The 19,710-nt window shown below is 40.0% G+C and overlaps 1 protein-coding gene across 1 annotated transcript; it reads right to left on the bottom strand.

The window, feature by feature from the left end:
* Positions 1–805: 805 nt before the first annotated feature.
* On the bottom strand, positions 806–18,673 carry trarg1a (trafficking regulator of GLUT4 (SLC2A4) 1a). The gene is made up of 3 exons (XM_035154611.2): positions 17,718–18,673; positions 3,622–3,748; positions 806–3,020 (listed from the first exon to the last, which is right to left on the bottom strand). Exons 1-3 carry the CDS (start codon positions 18,168–18,170, stop codon positions 3,010–3,012), a joined length of 591 nt encoding a protein of 196 aa, XP_035010502.2. The 5' UTR covers positions 18,171–18,673; the 3' UTR covers positions 806–3,009.
* Between the last annotated feature and the right edge of the window lie 1,037 nt (positions 18,674–19,710).

The following is a 19,710-nucleotide window of genomic DNA, read 5'->3' as shown; positions in this document are numbered from 1 at the left end:
CTCATGTGTCATTATACCATCGTTAATTATCATCCACAGTCTACATCATTTATTTATGAATGAATTTTTTAGGCGTTTAAAAAGTGGCCTCATCATCAGACGCCCCTTCTTACCCACACATGGCTCTGAGAGTATGTTAGTCAAATCCATAGTTTTGGTCCAGACTGGAAGATCGAAACAACTATTGGTTGGATGGCCTTGAAATTTTGTTCACGCATGATCCACTTGACTGAGGCCGTCTCTCTGTGGTGATACCCCAAGTTTCATGGACTGTATATAAATGGGGACGATGCGTCTACACTTCCTCTCACTATCCAGAAATGAAGCCAAAGTATTCTTAAAATGAAGGCTGCCCTCCTGCGCATCTGGAGAGTCTTTGCAGTAGTGATCAATGGATGGAGCAGCAGGTCCCAATGATACACGACCAATCAAAACTGTCATGTCACTTATATAGCACCAAATAAGGAATCAAAACCATACGTTTCAACAACTGTCAATTAGATTGCCAATTTTTTTCCTGTAGCGTCCTCAGATAAAAATGTTCATTTGTTCAATACTTGCAATACCTGCAAAACTAGTGACATTCCCCCCACCCTCAGCTGTATGTTGTATTCAGAGCTAAATGGGAAATGTTAAACTAAGTTAGATGATGTGGTAAAATTATTATTATTATTATTATTTAAAATCCTTGCTGTGCTTTTGTGTTGATTCCGAGCAGCTAACCGTACTCTAACTCTCCTAAACTAATTTCTGTATATATATAACTGTACTCCTCATAAACAGTATTGTCAAGAGGCAACACTTGGACCATGCATGGTAACATTTATTCCAGACATGCAAAATGTACACTACAGAGATGAAAGCTGGCACATACATTATACTGCAAAAGAAACACAGTCATATACAAAATGAAATGTATGTTATAACTGTTTTACTGACAGAGCAGAGCTTATAGGCTACAGACAGTTGACTCCTGACCACCAGTTTCACAGATGGAGAATTTGAATGTTGACACTACCGCACGTGGCGTGATCTCCAGTGATGACAGAGACGTCATTTGGTAGCAATGTAATGTGACGTTTTTTTCTTGCGTTTTGTCGTAAACATGAGGAATCTTTGGATTTTGCTGCTTTCAGATGTTTGCATACAGAATGTCATTTTTTTTATGTACAACTATGAATTGGAATGGACATTTGATATAAACCCATTTTGCACAAAACATTGTGCTATATTGAGTTAATACTTGACATTTTGGCGTTGTTCAGCTTTAACGTTGATGATGTTTAGATTAAGAATCACTTTAGCTGCATAGTCTGACAAATTAAATTTCCCATCCGTCCTTAATTAGCTGGTGTTTCTCTTGTGTCACTTGTACGAGCCCTTAAACGAAGAACAACTGGAACTCAACACATGGTCATCACGTGACATTAAAGGGACTTAGTCCAAATGATTCCTGATTTAGATTTTACACATGTAAGAAAAAAAACAAGGATTAATGCACAAAGAAACGCGGTGGCTTTAACTGACGCTAAGTGATCTTATACAGTGACATTACCTGTGCTTACAGCATAAGCCTGTAATGAGTCTTTGTGTCCACAGAAACGTCTCCGATAAAATTGACGATTACAGGCGATCTGTCGTGCTTTAAATGCTTTTTGTTACTTGGTCAAACTCAGACCTGCTCATTTACAAAAAATAAATGTGTGAGCTGGTTCGGCCCGTAGCATGCGTACATATTGCATAAATATTTTCCCATATAAATACATTTCATACCAATACAAGGAGAGGAGAAAAACACATTCAGTGAAACATTGGTATTTACCAGTCAATGTATAACAATGTAAGAATGGGAATTGGGAGCGATGTGTGTGGGAAGGCAGTAAAAGAGTTAAAAAAAGTAAAAAGATGAAGGAAAAGAGACGGAACTAAAGCAGCCACTTAGATTTGAAGGTGAAGAATGACAGGGTGAGACAGAAAAAGAAAGAATTCAAAGATGGCGCGAGGTTTGGCATGCGTTTCTGTCTCTGCCGGAGCGAGGCAAGGTTCGGGAAATGTTGACGACAGCGGGGAGAAGTTCAGAGGGTTCGATTACACATTCTACAGTGGCTGGACTCACAATGTACACAAATCACTCCTCCATGTGCAAACCTGTCAGCCTCCCTGACTCCTTCCTAATGACGGAGATGACTAACAACAGTCAAAACGAAGGCAGAAGATTGGTTATCTACATTCAGGCATGCAGTTGGTCTCATTTGTTTTAATTTAAAAAAGAAAAATAATAAAAATTAAAAAAAAGACGTGTTCCCTCTCCCCTTTATTTAATCAAACCCTTGAGTTTCCACTGATAATCCAAGCACCAACGTAGCAGCCGTTGTGACAGTCTTAAACCCAGCACCACTTGGCATACAAACATTTTTATAAAATTTACATTTATATATATATATATATATATATATGTTCATATACCCATATTTCAAATATTTGTAGCTTTATATGCTTTGAATGCAAGAGGTTCAGTAAGGAATATATGAGGATAAATGCAGCTGTCCAAAATCTGAAGTCCAAACCCAGAGTCAGTTTTCCAAAGGAGCCCCATCCAGCACGTAGAAAAAGTCTTCGCTCACTCTCCCCTCATACGCGGATCATCTGCTTCATTTCAAGAAGTCCATTATTCCAAAAACCTTTATTCTCCTAACCACAATTACATCTGCATTTTCTCCCCCTCTCTCTTTTAACCTGAACTTTTTTAACATCAGGCTTTAGGTTATTTTTGTCAAGCAAATGTTACTGGATTCTAAAGCATGCATCTCTGAGTGATTGTTTTTTTTAAATTTGTTTACTTGTTGCAATACCTACTCTCGTCTGTTTTGTTTTGTTTTGCTTTCTGAGGTTGGTCTTGATGTAATAATATTGTAGCATAATGTTATGAATTGTATTAATTTTTTTTGTCGCATCTGTGGTTTGGTTTTCACGGTTTTACGGGTTCCTCTCCCCCTCAGATTCTCCATGTCAGTGGGTCGCTGTTAGAAAGAGACAAGCAGAGAGATGGCGCTGTTATAAAGAGTCATGTTGGACAAAAAAAGACAAATAGAATTCACCCTCAAGCTCATATTTTGACTGGTGACGGTCTGGTGTCGGGGCTGTGAGCCGTCGGGGTTGCTGCCCTTGCTGCACAGTCAGCCCCTACCCTACAGTTGGTGCAGTGCTAAATCAGCCTCCACACATACTCTAACACACACACATGGAAATATGCTGAGTTTGGACATAAAAATACACACATCTCATTCTCCTGCTGCAGTGTCATATATCACAATGTAATCGTAATGCAGGAGGTATACTTTGTTGGTGAACACTTGTTTAAGCCCTGTGTGTGTGAGTGTGTGCATGTGTGTCAGTGTGCAAACACACACATCGTACATCATTTTCAACTGATATCCCTTTGCATATTCATAAGTTATAATGAGCATAACTTTATGCATACATATATTAGATGTTAGTGATCTGCACCAAATACTGTTTATGAGACATTTTCAGACATTATTCCAAAATTGTGTTTGGTGAGGTGACATCACTGATGACACTGTATGTTTAAATTTGTCCTGCTTGTCTTTATTTCCGTACCTGCAACGGAGACGTAGACTATGACGATGACCACGCCCAGGACGATGGAGACGATGCTAAGCAGACGAGCCAGTCGACCCAGCCTCCTGGCCCCGTCCATGTCGCCCGACTGGAGACTGTTTCTGGACTGGAGGAACACAAACGCACCAGGTATTAGCGAGAGACACATTTCCATCATAATGTTAAGCAGGGCATGAAAAATGTTGCAAGTCATCAAAAACAGATTGTGATTTTCCAGATAACGCTTTTAAATTAAGGGGGTACATTTTTCCTGTCGAGAGTGTTTGAGGCCTTAGGTTCACTGAAAAACCTGAACAATAAAAATCCTAGAATGGCACTCAGTAGAGCGCATACCTCCACCAAGGCCCAGCAGTCTCCTTAAATTCAATCAAACTGCACCATATTGCAAACACTTCCCTAATTATACCTGAATTATTCTCTGAGAAATCAATAAAAAGGTTATGAAATTTCCCATCTCTATCTATGTCAAAGAAAGTGGATCTGCACCAAAACGTAATAGGTTCTTCTTCACTGACATATACCACTGACATCTGGTGTTGTGGTAATCCTGCTCATAGTTTTTGCGTAATCTTGCTAACAAACAAACAAGCGGTTGAAAACATAACCTCCTTGGCGGACATTGTGCAACAAAGAGAGCAGATAGAAGCAACTCACACCACAACTCAAATATTGGGCCCATTTAATTAACCTCCCACCATGTTAAGGATAGGACGGACATCTTAACCTTCATGTTCCTGCCGTCAATGATAACATTGTTATCGTTGGCAGTCGAAGAAAATCTGATTTAGCTGCCAGTGGAGAAATAATTGAGCTTCAATTCACACAAACAGCTGTTTCTCCAACAAAGTCAGAAAGAAAAACCTGACAGGCACAACCTAATATTCTCTTATTCATAGATCCTAATGAATTCAGCTGTTTTATCGGATATTAACAAATAGAATACAAAATTAGAAACATTTACTTTTATTTCATTTATCAATTTATTTATCACCATGTCTATTCAATGGGAGTTATAAGTGTTATTTTCCACCTTTTTTGTCTTTCGTAGTAGTGACGTTCATGTATCACAAAACCAACAGCATGAAATACAACTCTCCACTGAGCCAGGACAAGTAACCAGCAACACACAACCTTTATATTTCTGTGACAAACAGTGAACATGTGAAGAGGAACTAAACATCTTGGCAGTTGAAATATTTATTATGTGGTTTTCAGTTAATCGATAGTTGAGTCATTTTAAACAGTTGAAGGAGACAGATGTACAGGGATGTTGACACATCTATCGTTTGCCGTAGAGTCGCAGGGGATAAAAAGCCAACAATAATTTATTCTCAGCTGCGTGCGGAAAGAAATAGTCTATGTCAGTTTGTCAGACTGGGATTGATGGAAAAATGTGACATCCAGAACCAGTCGGATGGAGGAGGTGGGTGCAGCAGTGTGAAGGGGTTGTATATCAACTTAATGTTCTATGTATAATGCTTTATGTAGGCTCCAGATATACAGACAGCATGATGCATGTAAATGTTTTCGTGTCTAAAATGACAAATCACTGATACAAATATTGTCTCTTCAGCTTTTCATGTGCGGAAAAACTCTATGATACAAGCAATCACAACAACTGCTGCAATCAAAACGTGAAAATGCCCTCAGTCTATCAGGTATCTACTCAAAATGGTCCTCACAAAGATATAAGTAGGCTACAACAAACACATGCAGGGACATAACATCTGACGTTTCCTGTCTGACATTTCCTCATTATTTCATATTTTACAAAGCAATTACTTATTTTACAAAAACTATTTATGTTTTTTTAAGCATCTAGAAAATGTGTGTAATTTATACATTTATTTTATGCTGCTTGTCTTCAACTGCATGTCCACCACAACAACATCCAGTCAAAAGCCAGTCAGTGTTTCAAAACACTGAGAAGCTCATTGAAGAGTAGAGGTTCAGATTACAATTATTTTATATAATCCACCATTCTACATTTGACCTTGGTGATAAAACAATATTGAAAATAATTGCAATATAATTTTCTTTAATAGCATAACTCCATCATGGATCAATTCAATGCTAATGAGGTGATATTATAGTTTGTTCTGTCCGACCAACTGTTGGAACCAGAACATTTTGGGTTTATTGTGTGTGTCATGTCGGTCAAAATGATCAATGGATCGTCATATTATTAGTGGGTTAGTTTAAAAGAGGCCAACAGAAAATGTGCAGAGCTTCAGAAAGAACCATAAAATAATGAACAACGTTAAAACGACTGCAGAATAACAGCTACTGACTGAACAGAGCTGCGTAAATTTCCAGCACCAAACAACAATAACAGGTTGCACTGAGGTAAAGCACGAAAACACTGGATGCTGGAGATTCTCCATGTGTTCATCATGCAGCATGAAACCACTGCAGACTTGTGGCAGGTGTGATGGTGCTGCTTTTGTTTGCATGACACATATAAAGCCACTTAACAATTACCATTTGAATGCCACAGGACTGCAAGTGGAGTTTTTTTTATCGGATACAAAACCTCGAAACTATCTTGGGAAAAAAAGATTGACAGCAGGTTAGGTAGTACCCCGTCTGCTTTCAGTTTCAACCCAGAGCTACTTGAGTGTAAATACACTCTACCATCTAATGTGAACACAGACTGGGTCAGCATCCCTGCAGGGTGGGTTTGACACTGTGGTCAAACTCAGAGGGAAAACTATTTGAAAAGCATCACCGACACTGTGTTAAACCGAGAGCTACAGCCAAGAGATAAAATGAAGAAAACACACGTAACAGAGATTAGGTTCTAAATTGAAACCTTCCCTGCGATGGTCTGATGCTCCTGATGATGACATCTGTTAATTTGTAAGGCTGATGAAAGTTTTAGGAGCTGTCTGTGGTGCTGAACGTGTGTTTTATTCAACCAGAGGAAATACAGTCGGAGCAACAACTACATTGTGGATTTGGGTGGGGACTTAGCAGCTCTGGGGTGTTCCACTGAAACAGCTGCTCTCGCCTGGGGAACTATGTTAAAGGAGCAATTAATACACTGATATTGCAAAACTTTTTGTGTTATTTTTGGTGAGAATATTGGTCATAGACTGATCTCCTGGGACTTTTTTAGACTGTAAATAACGATGAGCGACACGTCTCCACTTCCTCCCACTACCTAGAAATGAAGCCACAATATCCTGGGTATGAACAAAGCCGATAACGTCATTTGGAGCAAGAATCTGTGCAATAGTGATTCGGGGGAGGGAGCCGTGGTATGGAGGTCCCGCCAATACATGCGCTCAACCAACATAGTGTCAGTCTCAGCTGTCAATCATGATGTTTAACATAACATAACTAATAAAAGAATAAACAACTTGTCAAAGCTTGAGGTTGATGGGCAACAACAGCGTGTCAGGTATGAGGCTACAGTGACACGGACTCAAAAAGACTGGAAACTTGCAGGTTGACGTGATCTGATGGATAAGGTCAGAATTTGGTCTCAAAGGCATGAATCCATAGACCTGAACTGTCTTGAGTCAACAGGCCTGGCTGGTAGCGGTGGTATGATGGTGTGGGGAATTATTTCTTGTCACAATTTTGGCCCCTTAATACTAATCCATCACTGTTTCAATGCCACAGCCTGTCTGAGTATTGTTGCAGTTGTCCCTTAATGGCCACAGTTTACCATCCTTAAATGGCTAATTCTAAGAATAAAAATCCGATATAGAATTGAAGTATTACACGTCAGCTCTTGTAAGTCAGTTTGAGTTATACGATGAAATCTAAATCAATGCACATGTCAGAGCTTTATCCCTCAAACACACACACACGCGCAGGGAAAGGCTTCAGCTTCCTATACTTCCAGGACTGCAATGTGAAAACACCGTCCCATTGGAGCCTTTTATTGATCTGGCCTCACATCACAGAGAAGAGCAACATCAGCACCTTAAATCAACAGCGGCCCCTTTCAGAAAACATAGGGTACTTAGCCCGCTCAGAGAAAATGATGAATAAAAAGAGGTCAATTCAAAAAATGAACAATCGTAAATAAAAGAAAAAGACGAAGAAAGGGATATTGTTCACCCATCGCTGTTCGGTGTTTGCCTCAGGGGCTTCAAGTGTGTGTGTGTGCATGTTGTGTGAAGGGGGAGGTACCCTTCGCCTGGCTGATGAATGTCTATATTGATTCACAGCTCGGTCATATTTGTTTTCTGAATGGGAAATTCTACCCTCAAAGTGTCTTGTCTAGTGTTCATTGTCGTACCACACAAACACAGACACACACACACACACACACACACACACACACACACACACACACACACACACACACACACACACACACACACATGCACACACATGGTAGTGAGGACACTTATTGACATAATGCATTCCCTATAGGCCCTTGCCCTAACAGCCCTTTGAATTTGTGAGAACCAGCCAAAATGTCCACACATTGATGGTATTGAACCAAAATTGGACCCAATAACTATAGACAGACAGACACAAACCCACCCACACACACACACACACACACACACACACACACACACACACACACACACACACACACACACACACACACACACACACACACACACACACACACACACACACACACACAAGCCTCCCACACACACATTACTCTCGCCATAGCTTCCAGCAGAGGAAGGTGGAGGCTAGTAAGTGCTCCCTTTCTCTGTTGTCATTAATAATGGAGAGCCAGCAGCCTGGCAGAGAGGGACTGTACAACCAGGAGCTGTGTGTGTAGTAACTGTACGTTTGTGAGACAAGTCGCCATTTTGATCAAATTAAAATGCTTTATTTGCACCAATTGTTCCCTGTATAACATTCATTCTATTTTCATTTTCATTTTATTTGACCCTCTTAACGTGATTGATATCACTTTCCTTGTTAATTTATAAACCTTAACATAATTTTTTTATTCATTATTTTTTATTTCTCTCAATCACTATAAGAAAGAGCACTTGGCTGTTGGTCGGATTCTTATATTCGGTTTGCTTAAACCCCTTTAGTCTGTTTGGGTGCAAGGAACCTCACAGCCTCTAGGAGCCACTAGCAGGGCTTCTAAGACCCAAGTCTTGTTACACTTGACTCTCCATTAAAATTGCAAACCACTCAAAGTGCTCAGCTGATCAAATCTGTCAGACCAATGATGGCACCTCTCTCATTCTTGCAGCTATAAAATGCGTTTTAGCTGCCGGTGCAGCTCATAAATTGTAATTGTATTTATATCTTGGTTAGTTTGTGAACTGGAAACACAGTTCAAGTAAGCTAACTAAGTGTTAGAAAAACCTAAAACATGAAGCCGTAAAGGCACAGGCCGTTATTCTATTTAGCTCATCACTGATAGTGAACCACAGGCTCATTTAGATAATGCAGGGTCAGGTTTACAGTGTAGCTCACAGCTCAAATTACAGAAGATTATCAGAGGATGCTGCTTTTAAAGTTCTTAGTCATAACAAAATTACGTTTTCACTAATCTGAACATCTTTAAAATTATCTTTCCCTCTTTCCTGAAACAAATCAGATACAGGAAGTATGGTGACATTTGTGAATTAGCACTAAAAACAAAGTGCAGCTGAGGTTTAAGGAAATGCCATTAGTTTTGCAGCTGTTTAGACATAAAGTATAATTTTGACATGATGGTGGCGCTACAGTTCTCAGATCGTCCCAATGGAAAAATAAATATGAGAACCAATTTAAATGGTAATCATATGGAGATGAAGGATACATCTCCACTTCCTCCCACTATCCACAAATGAAACCTAAATATCCTGGAGATGAACGCTGCCATCTTGCTCAATTGGAACCAGAGTCTATGCAGTTGCAATAAGGGATGCAGCCGCAGTAGCGAGGTCCTCGCAATACACACGCTCAACCAATTGTGAGTCTCAGCTGTCAATCATGATGCCTCACCCCATTTTTATATCATTAAATAACAAATTAAAACCAAACTAAGTGGAAAAATGAACACTGGGACAAACATATGTGTGATAAGATCTACCTAGAATGACAGAAACCATCTTTGAGAAAAATGTATTTACCTGGACTTTGACTTTTTAGTTTGGTCCATGTCCCATCCGCTAACATTGAGGAGGCAGGTATTATGACCTAAACTGCAGTCAGCCACCAGGTGCCGATTAAGACTTTTGGGCTTCACTTTTGTGGAGCTGTCATGTAGTCCATCTTTATCTACGGTCTATGTGATCAAATCGCTACTTCAGTCCAGAACTTTAAGTGTATTCCTATACGCCACAAGCAAAGTGACAGAAAAACCCACTGAAATGAGGGCATACAGGATTTCTTAAGGTTAAACCAGAATGTGGTAGAAATAACTGCAATGTGGTGAGAGTGCCTTAAAAACTATTTTGTGTTTTATTGACAAGAAAATATCCAAATCCAAGTTACCTGTCAGCTCTTTTGCTATTGTTACAAAAAGGCCTCTATAGGGCTGAAAGCACCCTCCCCCGATGCTTCATAGGTTCCCTGACGTCATCACTTGTACCCACAACATGTTAGCTTTCCATGTATTCAGTTTGATCTACAATTGAATTATATAATCATTAGTTGCGCTCATTTAATATGAGTCTTAATAAATAATTCTGTTTTCTGTTTTAATTTGAGCAGTTTGGCTGGAGGACTGTGATAGGCTTCATATAATTGGCAACAGCTGTATGAAGCTCTCCCACTATGTCTGCGAGAATTAGATTGCAAATAAGAAGTAATTTACCTACGCACACACACACACACACACACACACACACACACACACACACACACACACACACACACACACAAATACACAGTCATCCATCTAGTGCAGCCCTGCAAGTCCATATTTCACAGGCAAATCTGCCGAGCGTGCAATAACGCTCCTGCAGTTTGGGCCTTCCCATTACTGGGATAGGCTGGTATGGGCAGTAAAAACCTATTACCCGGCCTCTCCAATCCCCATAATTGACTGCACAGTCTAAGCGTTTGCCAGCCGCAAGCCTTCCCCACCAGAGCATCTGCTAGGGATCTGTGGCAGCAGCCAGCTGGAAGTTGGCTTTTTTCAGTGGTCCTGCGGTTGGAAGTGGTGGCGGGGTTGATGGATGATGATGGATGTAACTTTTGGCCACTCCTGTTGTTAGCAGTGCACCATGTGCTAGTAGGGAAAGATGCTTTGAAGATCTTTTTTATGAGGCTTAATGAGGCTTCAACAGAGACTGTACATTACCAAAAGGTATTATACACTTTACAATACATTACATCGGTTACCATTCTAACATTTCCTTTCTTTGTTTGTTTCCTGCAGTGATGACTCATCAAGTTAGTTATATTTTTGTATATGTTGCATTTCTGAAATGCAGATTTTGTAATGTGGAGGTGAACAGCATAATGATAAGGATGTCACCACGACATAGAAACACATGTTATTTATGTCAGTTTGAAGTTAGGTGTAAGCAACTTAAGCTGCATTAATATTAACAGATTTTTTTGGCCACTATTATCTCCTCAAGTTGAAATGCCAAACATGTCCTGTACATCTGATCGATACCAATATTCACAAGTTATCACAAACATATCAGCCTCTTTAGCTGCTAAATGCTTGGTGGTCACTTTGTCTGTCTATTGCTGGGCAGGTAGTGTGTGGGGTACTTATCATAGCTTGTGTTGCTCAGATTAGCTGCATGCTGCTGCTGGAATAATCAAAGTGGAGTTGAGGTCCAAAAACCAAAACAATTGTCCAAAACAGACTGAAAGGCTCTGTTGAACTAAAGGGAATCAGCAGAGTTGGGAGATACATCTCTGTGTTTGTCATTAGTCTTTTTGTGCTACTAAACCCCGCCCACAAAGTGTACAAATTGCTTTCCTAAATTTGTGACATCACAAACCCTGGCTGTGGGGATCAATGTTTTAGACCTGATATGTCTAATTACAAGTTTGCAGCTAAATTTAGCATTACCAGCATTCACAGGCCTCGCCCAATATGACATTGTTCTTTTCTGGTATTTGATGAATCGTTGATGTAGACTTTATCGCCACCTCCTGGCCCGGCATGCTTGTTTGAGTTTGTATTTGTTTTTCTGTTGTCATCTAGACAAAGATGTTGTCTGAAATTAAGGTTGTGTAGGCAGAATCTTTTTTTTTTTAATGGAGGTAAAATTGTCTGCATACGCTTCGATAAATAAAACTGAGGTGGATGCAGATTAACACCAACATTAGCAACCAACATGCTACATATACTACTGAACCATTTCATATCAAACAACTGTTTATGATTAAAAACATTTTCTCTTTCTGTTTTCAGTCTCCTGGAGTCTTGACTGTTTCCTCTGACTTCAGCACATTACCACCATTTTCACAAAAGTCGAACAGTTTCTCTTTTCTCTATTTCGACTTTCCTGAAGTATCCATTGCACATGGACATTATTAGCACTTAGCAGTGATCTTGCATTCCGTGGCTGCATCGTGCGGTATCAACCACATTACTTTTGATTAATTTGTTCACAGCGGGTGTAAACCTCAGTTTTCCTGCTCTGACTCACTCACACTTATCCGGCATCACTGCGGTATCTGATTCAATTCCTTTCTAATCCAGTGAGAGGAACTACTTTATGGTCATTTTCTGTCTCTCTCACTCATCTGCCCTTGTAGCCAAAGATGTTTTGATCTTCTTTGCAAGGGCCCCTATCCCATTTCCATACATAAGAGGGAGGATGTCGAGCGCTGCCACAGAGCTGCCTAACTGCTGCAATCTGCCCTCTGCAGAGAAACTAAATTGACTTCTCTTGCCATTTATTGAGTTAGTGGCCAGCTCCAGTTTCTCCCTCCTTCACTCCTCTTTCTTATGCCCTCTGTCAAAGCCTCTCTCTCTCTGTCTTTCTCCCTCTTTCTCTCTCTCTCTCACACACTCACACACACACACACATGCTCGAGATCGCTGCACCATTACCAAGTGGCTGACCGGTGAATGTCACGATGATGGCTCTGTGAGGTACAGGCTGTCTCGTGGACACCGCATGATATTCCCTTTGGTGTGTAGCACCCACAGGAGTGATATTACAGAACTAATGGTTTCACTGCATTGCCTCTGCCTTGTTTCTCTGTAGATATAACGGCTGCCGCACAGTGTCACAAGTAGAACACAAATGTCTTTGTCAAAAAGCCAACTGGAGTTACAGTAAAATCCTGACACAACAGAGTTTCTAAAGGTGGATCTTAAAGACTTATTTAGCCGTATCTGCACCAGCTGATTCTCTGCTGCTGTTTCCTGGCTATAGGCATGTTTCAAGGGACCTTGGAGACCCCAGGCCAAAGGGACCTGGGGGGCCCAACTTCAAACCAAATCAAACCCCGCCCTTAACCAAACCTCTAAAATTCCAAAGCTTCTGGCAAAAGATAGAGGCATGGGATCCGCTAGGGGTTTCCAACCATGGTGTTGTTGCAGTCTCCTGTACAAAACCGATCATCCTAGCTTTGCCTACCCTGATGCAACACCTCTGCTCGGCTACATATAGAGGTGCAGGCACATTATTACAAGACACAATGCTGGATTTTGTTTTGGTTGTTGCAGAACTTATTGATCTATAAGCGAAAAAGTAATTTTACACTTGAAGGTTCAGCTCACAGCCTTTTATTGTGTTTCGTTCTAAAAAGGTTTGTTTCCTTTGGCTTTGGATTCTCTCCAATTTCTAAACAATATCTCCTAATATAAACACTCATTTCATCTCTGAATCCCTCTGTTAATATAACAGTGTTAACGAGCACTTACATTTATCTGTAGGGATGGTGGCAACTGAATATATATAGTTATATATATAGTTATTTATATATATACACTACCGTTCAAAAGTTTGGGGTCACCCAGACAATTTCGTGTTTTCCATGAAAACTCACACTTTTATTTATCAAATGAGTTGCAAAATGAATAGAAAATATAGTCAAGACATTGACAAGGTTAGAAATAATGATTTTTATTTGAAATATTAATTTTGTTCTTCAAACTTTGCTTTCGTCAAAGAATGCTCCATTTGCAGCAATTACAGCATTGCAGACCTTTGGCATTCTAGCTGTTAATTTGTTGAGGTAATCTGTAGAAATTTCACCCCACGCTTCCTGAAGCACCTCCCACAAGTTGGATTGGCTTGATGGGCACTTCTTGCGTACCATACGGTCAAGCTGCTCCCACAACAGCTCAATGGGGTTGAGATCTGGTGACTGCGCTGGCCACTCCATTACAGACAGCATACCAGCTGCCTGCTTCTTCCCTAAATAGTTCTTGCATAATGTGGAGGTGTGCTTTGGGTCATTGTCCTGTTGTAGGAGGAAATTGGCTCCAATCAAGCGCTGTCCACAGGGTATGGCATGGCGTTGCAAAATGGAGTGATAGCCTTCCTTATTTAAAATCCCTTTACCTTGTACAAATCTCCCACTTTACCAGCACCAAAGCAGCCCCAGACCATCACATTACCTCCACCATACTTGACAGATGGCGTCAGGCACTCTTCCAGCATCTTTTCACCTGTTCTGCCTCACAAATGTTCTTCTGTGTGATCCAAACACCTCAAACTTTGATTCATCTGTCCATAACACTTTTTTCCAATCTTCCTCTGTCCAATGTCTGTGTTCTTTTGCCCATATCAATCTTTTCTTTTTATTGGTCAGTCTCAGATATGGCTTTTTCTTCGCCACTCTGCCTAGAAGGCCAGCATCCCGGAGTCGCCTCTTCACTGTAGACGTTGACACTGGCGTTTTGCGGGTACCATTTAAAGAAGCTGCCAGTTGAGGACCTGTGAGGCGTCTATTTCTCAAACTAGAGACTCTAATATACTTGTCTTCTTGCTGAGTTGTGCACCGGGGCCTCCCACTTCTCTTTCTACTCTGGTTAGAGCCCGTTTGTGCTGTTCTCTGAAGGGAGTAGTACACACCGTTGTAGGAAATTTTCAGTTTCTTCGCAATTTCTCGCATGGAATAGCCTTCATTTCTAAGAACAAGAATAGACTGGCGAGTTTCACATGAAAGTTCTCTTTTTCTGGCCATTTTGAGAGTATAATCGAACCCACAAATGTGATGCTCCAGATACTCAACTAGCTCAAAGGAAGGCCAGTTTTATAGCTTCTCTCACCAGCAAAACAGTTTTCAGCTGTGCTAACATCATTGCACAAGGGTTTTCAAGGGTTTTCTAATCATCCATTAGTCTTCTAAGGCGATTAGCAAACACAATGTACCATTAGAACACTGGAGTGATAGTTGCTGGAAATGGGCCTCGATACACCTATGTAGATATTTCATTAAAAAACAGACGTTTCCACCTAGAATAGTCATTTACCACATTAACAATGTATAGAGTGTATTTCTGATTAATTTAATGTTATCTTCATTGAAAAAAACAGTGCTTTTCTTTGAAAAATAAGGAAATTTCTAAGTGACCCCAAACTTTTGAACGGTAGTGTATATAAAGTTATATAGTTATATATATATGCACCTCATTTTTATGTAATTTATATTTTTAGGTGAAAACTGACTTTGCTTTATTGCACAGATTTTAAAAATAATCAGAACCATGGAAGAAATGTTGAGGAGATTCTTAATACACCAAAATTAATGTCTCCAAATGACAATACAATTATATCATGTTCATCAAAGATGTGAACTGGAAAGAAGCACGACCCCATTCAAGGAGATTTGTGGTTCGTCCAAATTAATAATGTTGTAATAATAATAATAAGTCCTGATCAGTATCCTTGGCTCTGATGTAGTTTCATTACCAGACGAACAAAGATGCCTGGATTTCTCTATACTAGTATTAAAGAGTTATTCTTTAACAGGAAGTTAATTTACAAATTCATATATGCAGAATTTTTTACCTGCAAGCAGTGGAGAAAAACATGCTCTGATATGTAATGAGAATGTTAATTATCCCGGAGATTTTTCAGAACATGTGAGCCAGTTGCATTTGCAGATCTTATCCCATTAAAACCTTGATTGAATATGGAGGACTTTCAAATTGCAGGAGGAGGACACACCGACAAAAGTACAGCTCTAACAGGCTGTGGTAAATCATGCCAGCTTCTGTAGGAGCTTCTTCTTATAGGATGTTTTATTATATCAGCTTGCACCGGTGTAATTTGAGGACAAAATGCAGAACGGTTTAAACTGAGCGTGCAGGGCAGAACACCACTTTGTGCTAATATGTTTTCAGCTTTGAGGAACCCTGGCGAAAAAAGAAATCATAAATATATTCAGCGGTGCTGTGAGGAATTGTCAGACACATAAAAGTGACACGTTTCCCTGCTCTCCAGGCGACCATTTTTACTGCGTACCTCTCACCACTGCAGAGTGGCAACGGGACAGTGTCAGTTTTCAGTTTTAAAGACCCAGAGCAGCCTGAACATGGATCTTTGTGAAGAGTCATCATTATCCACAGTTAGGTTGGATGTAATCTTGTAGAATAACATGATTTTGTCCCTTAAAGAACATGCACTAAGTGGAGAGCAGTAGACAGTAGCAGTGTTCTGAGGAACCGGGTCTGTGTGCTGTGTCTCAGCTGCATCATTTATCAGTGTTTTGAGCATCGAGAAAGTTTCAGTCAGAGAATGAATCACCTGTCAGCAGCAGACCTGGGTTCATTTAAAATCCCAGCAACGTGAAAAATGATGACATACTGAGGTGTGTGTGTGTGTGTGTGTGTGTGTGTGTGTGTGTGTGTGTGTGTGTGTGTGTGTGTGTGTGTGTGTGTGTGTGTGTGTGTGGGTTTATGTGTGTGGGTGTGTGTGTGTGTGCGTGTGTACAGTAAGCTATATACTGGCAAACAATATTCATGACTTTATCAGGGATCATGGAGCCATGTCCTGCACTGGTATAGAGATGGAAACATCATTTGGAGGAATTTTGGGATAATTGCATTTGAATAAGACATAAGACAAGTCAAAATAACTGAAATAACTTCTCTATTCATAACTATATCTGAGGACCTCCGTGGTTTTGATGTAGTTGCTTGAAAACAGCCTTTACAAACATTTTCCCTCTAAGTGTTAAAATTAGTGCCGAGAGAAAGATTAATGCAGTTGCAGACACTGGTGTCTATTTAAATTATTTCAATTTACATATAGACAATAAAAAGGCAAGTTTAACTGTTGAGTCGTATAAAGAAAATGAATCCGCGGCAATTTTGATAATTCATTAATCAATGATTGTAATTCATCCAACATCAAAACTAAATATTTTCTGTTTCCACCTTCTTGTGTACAATGATTTGCTGCTTTTATCTTTATCTCTGTCAATCAGATTGTGGGATGCTGTCCTGGTAAATGCAGAAATGTGTGGAATATCACTCTGAGCTCTGTTGACTTGGGATTGACACTTTACAGAATTTTTTTCCTTTATTTAGGAATTTCTTCTTGAGAGTTGTTTTTATTTAAATAATGATTGATCCATCTAAAAAGTATACAGAAGATATTTCTTGATTGATTTGCATGTTCGGGATAAATATTCCTGTGGCTCTGATGACCATCCTGGCACAGATTCAATTGCTCAGTTGAGAACAATATTCACATTCTCTTAAATGTTAGAATTATATGAAGATAATATATTATTAATAAAAGAGATTACATAGACATACATAGGATATGTTGTTTTGGGAGGTTTCTTGCCTTATTCCTTCATGCCAAACCTTACATTTCTGAACCAGACCATGTTAATATCAAACCTATTTTAGATTCTTTGTTAATGCTTATGAAAGATAATACACGAATGTCCATGTTTATGAAGTTTATGAAGTTGGAAATGACAAATTTAAATAAAAACCCTTCAAAATGTACTCTTATTTCCTATTTAGCAACTTGCTTCTACAGATATTTAGATATGTGGTTTACACTCCTCAGACTCCAGATCTGTGTTGTTGCTGTTCATCTGCATCTGGTCTTTATATCTCGTTGACAAAACATACAGTATTTACTCATCCATCATATCTCTCTGCTGTTCCAGCCTAGTTTTTCCTCCAGAATCAGACTAATAAATTCATTCTCCTGGTAGTTCTGCTGACCCACACAGACAATTTACACTTAAGTGATGCTCACCATGATGGAGTAGACCAGAGCCACGATGCTGACGGGCCACACGGGGCAGAAGCAGGAGAAGATGACCAGGAGCAGGTAATCCTTGGGCTTCGGGGTCTCCTGCACGGTGGCGTTCCCGGTGGAGGAGCGGCTCAGGCTGGCCTTGGACGGGGAGAGCGGGGCGGCGGCGGTCAGCTGCCCCACGGAGCCCGACCTCACCCCGACTCCGTGGCCGTTCTGGTCGGCCTCCAGGCCCTTGTCTCCGCCCACGTTGACCGTGAAGGAGGTGGACATCTTTACGCCGTTGCCTCCGGGCTCGGTGGTCACTGCCAGCAGCTTCTCCGTCTCCTGAGAGTCTGCCAACTGTGCGCCACCTCCACCTCCTCCTCCTCCTCCTCCTCCTCCTCCTCCTCCTCCTCCTCCTCCTTCACCCAGGCTGGACTTCAGGAAGTCTGTGTCCGTGTTGATGGCCATGTCCAACTCTCACTTTTAGCAAATTACACCAGAGAATCTATGTTGTTGTCGTTGTTTTTAACTTTAAAACTGATCACAAGTCAGGAGACACCTTCTTTCCATAATAGACTTCAGATGAATGTAAATTGGATTAAAAAGTGATCAGCAGCAGATAAATGAAATTAGACTATAGTGATGTGCTGTAAAAGCTGTGGATGTACTGACTGTGAATGTGAAAGAATAAAGTCAGAGGTGATCACTCTTTCCTTCACATCATTCCTGCACAGCATCAGATGAGTGGTAACCTCTTCTTCTCTCATCCAATCAGTCAGAGGAACAGGTCCTGTGTCCCACCGTCATGCACTGCCACCAGTCTCCTCTGAGAAGTTCCCCACACGTTCTCTCTTAATGTTTAAAGGAAGAAGGGATGACGGGGTTTGGTCTCTCTCAGCAGATTGTCCTGAGCCTCTCTCCTCTTCTGCCTCCACGATGCAGCAGCTCAGTGACCGGACTCAACTTGGGACCAGTCAAGTCACCACATGTGAACACATCACTTCCGGCGATTGAAGCACAAAATAAAAGTCTCATTTGCCAACAAGGTGCTTTTGAATATCCTGTAAATGAGCAATAATTAGCTTACGTAATATATTATATCCAAAACAAAACATGATCAAGTTAATGTAATTTGGTGCAGCTTGATTGAATTTAAGGGGACTGTATAGGAATGTGCTCAATGATTGTCATTCCAGCTTGTAAGCCCTATATTTTTTTTATCTATTTCTGAACTGCTCAGTTTTTTATTTTTTATCGCAATATTATTACTTATGTATTATGGTAACACATATTTTAGGCTGTAGTGCAACCTATGTTTCTCTGAGCAAAATCATTTGCCAAATGAAGTTATCAGTTATTCACTGAAACAGGAAGGAATCCATTTCAAAAGCCTATGAGCTACACCTATAAAAGTTAAAATTGAAATAACTCAATCCAACAGTAAAAAAAATAGATAAATAAATAAAATAAAATAAAAATTTTTTTAGTTTAACCTAAAAATTTAAATAAAAATTTAATAGCACTTAAATGACACTTACTTATAGCAGTTTGTAGTTTGGCTTTCTTGAAGAAAATTGTACTTTCTTGTTGTTCTGGGTTTGTACCCTCATGGTTGAATGTACTTATTGTAAGTCGCTTTGGATAAAAGCGTCAGCTAAGTGAAATGTAATGTAATGTAAAAAAACAGGGTAATGTTTATACAAGTAGCTTTAGAAAAACAAAAGAAAACTCAGAGAAACTTACAATTAAAATGCTTTTGTTATTATGGCATTGTCATAGGAAATCTAAGCTCCACCTTTTCTCTGCATAAAGGTTAAAGTTATCCCAACAAAACATTTTAAACATATATATATATCTTTATTTCCTTCCTCTCCATCATTTGTATCTTATTTTGTTGAATCCACAGCCGTCACACTTCCTGCATTCTTTGACTCATTTGACGCATCTCATGATAGCTCTCCCTCCTCCTCCTCCTCCTCCTGCTCCACCATTCCTTCTCTCCCCCTCT

Source organism: Hippoglossus stenolepis, chromosome 4 (genome assembly GCF_022539355.2).
Source record: "Hippoglossus stenolepis isolate QCI-W04-F060 chromosome 4, HSTE1.2, whole genome shotgun sequence".
In the NCBI taxonomy this organism is placed as follows: domain Eukaryota; kingdom Metazoa; phylum Chordata; class Actinopteri; order Pleuronectiformes; family Pleuronectidae; genus Hippoglossus; species Hippoglossus stenolepis.
This window is presented reverse-complemented; position numbering and strand designations above follow the sequence as displayed.

Excerpts from the sequence above, each read along its gene's own strand:
- trarg1a (XM_035154611.2), bottom strand. The coding sequence starts at position 18,170 with ATGGCCATCAACACGGACACAGACTTCCTGAAGTCCAGCCTGGGTGAA. Across the intron at positions 3,749-17,717 it reads CTCTGGTCTACTCCATCATG|TCCAGAAACAGTCTCCAGTC; the intron begins GTGAGCATCACT and ends GTGTTCCTCCAG.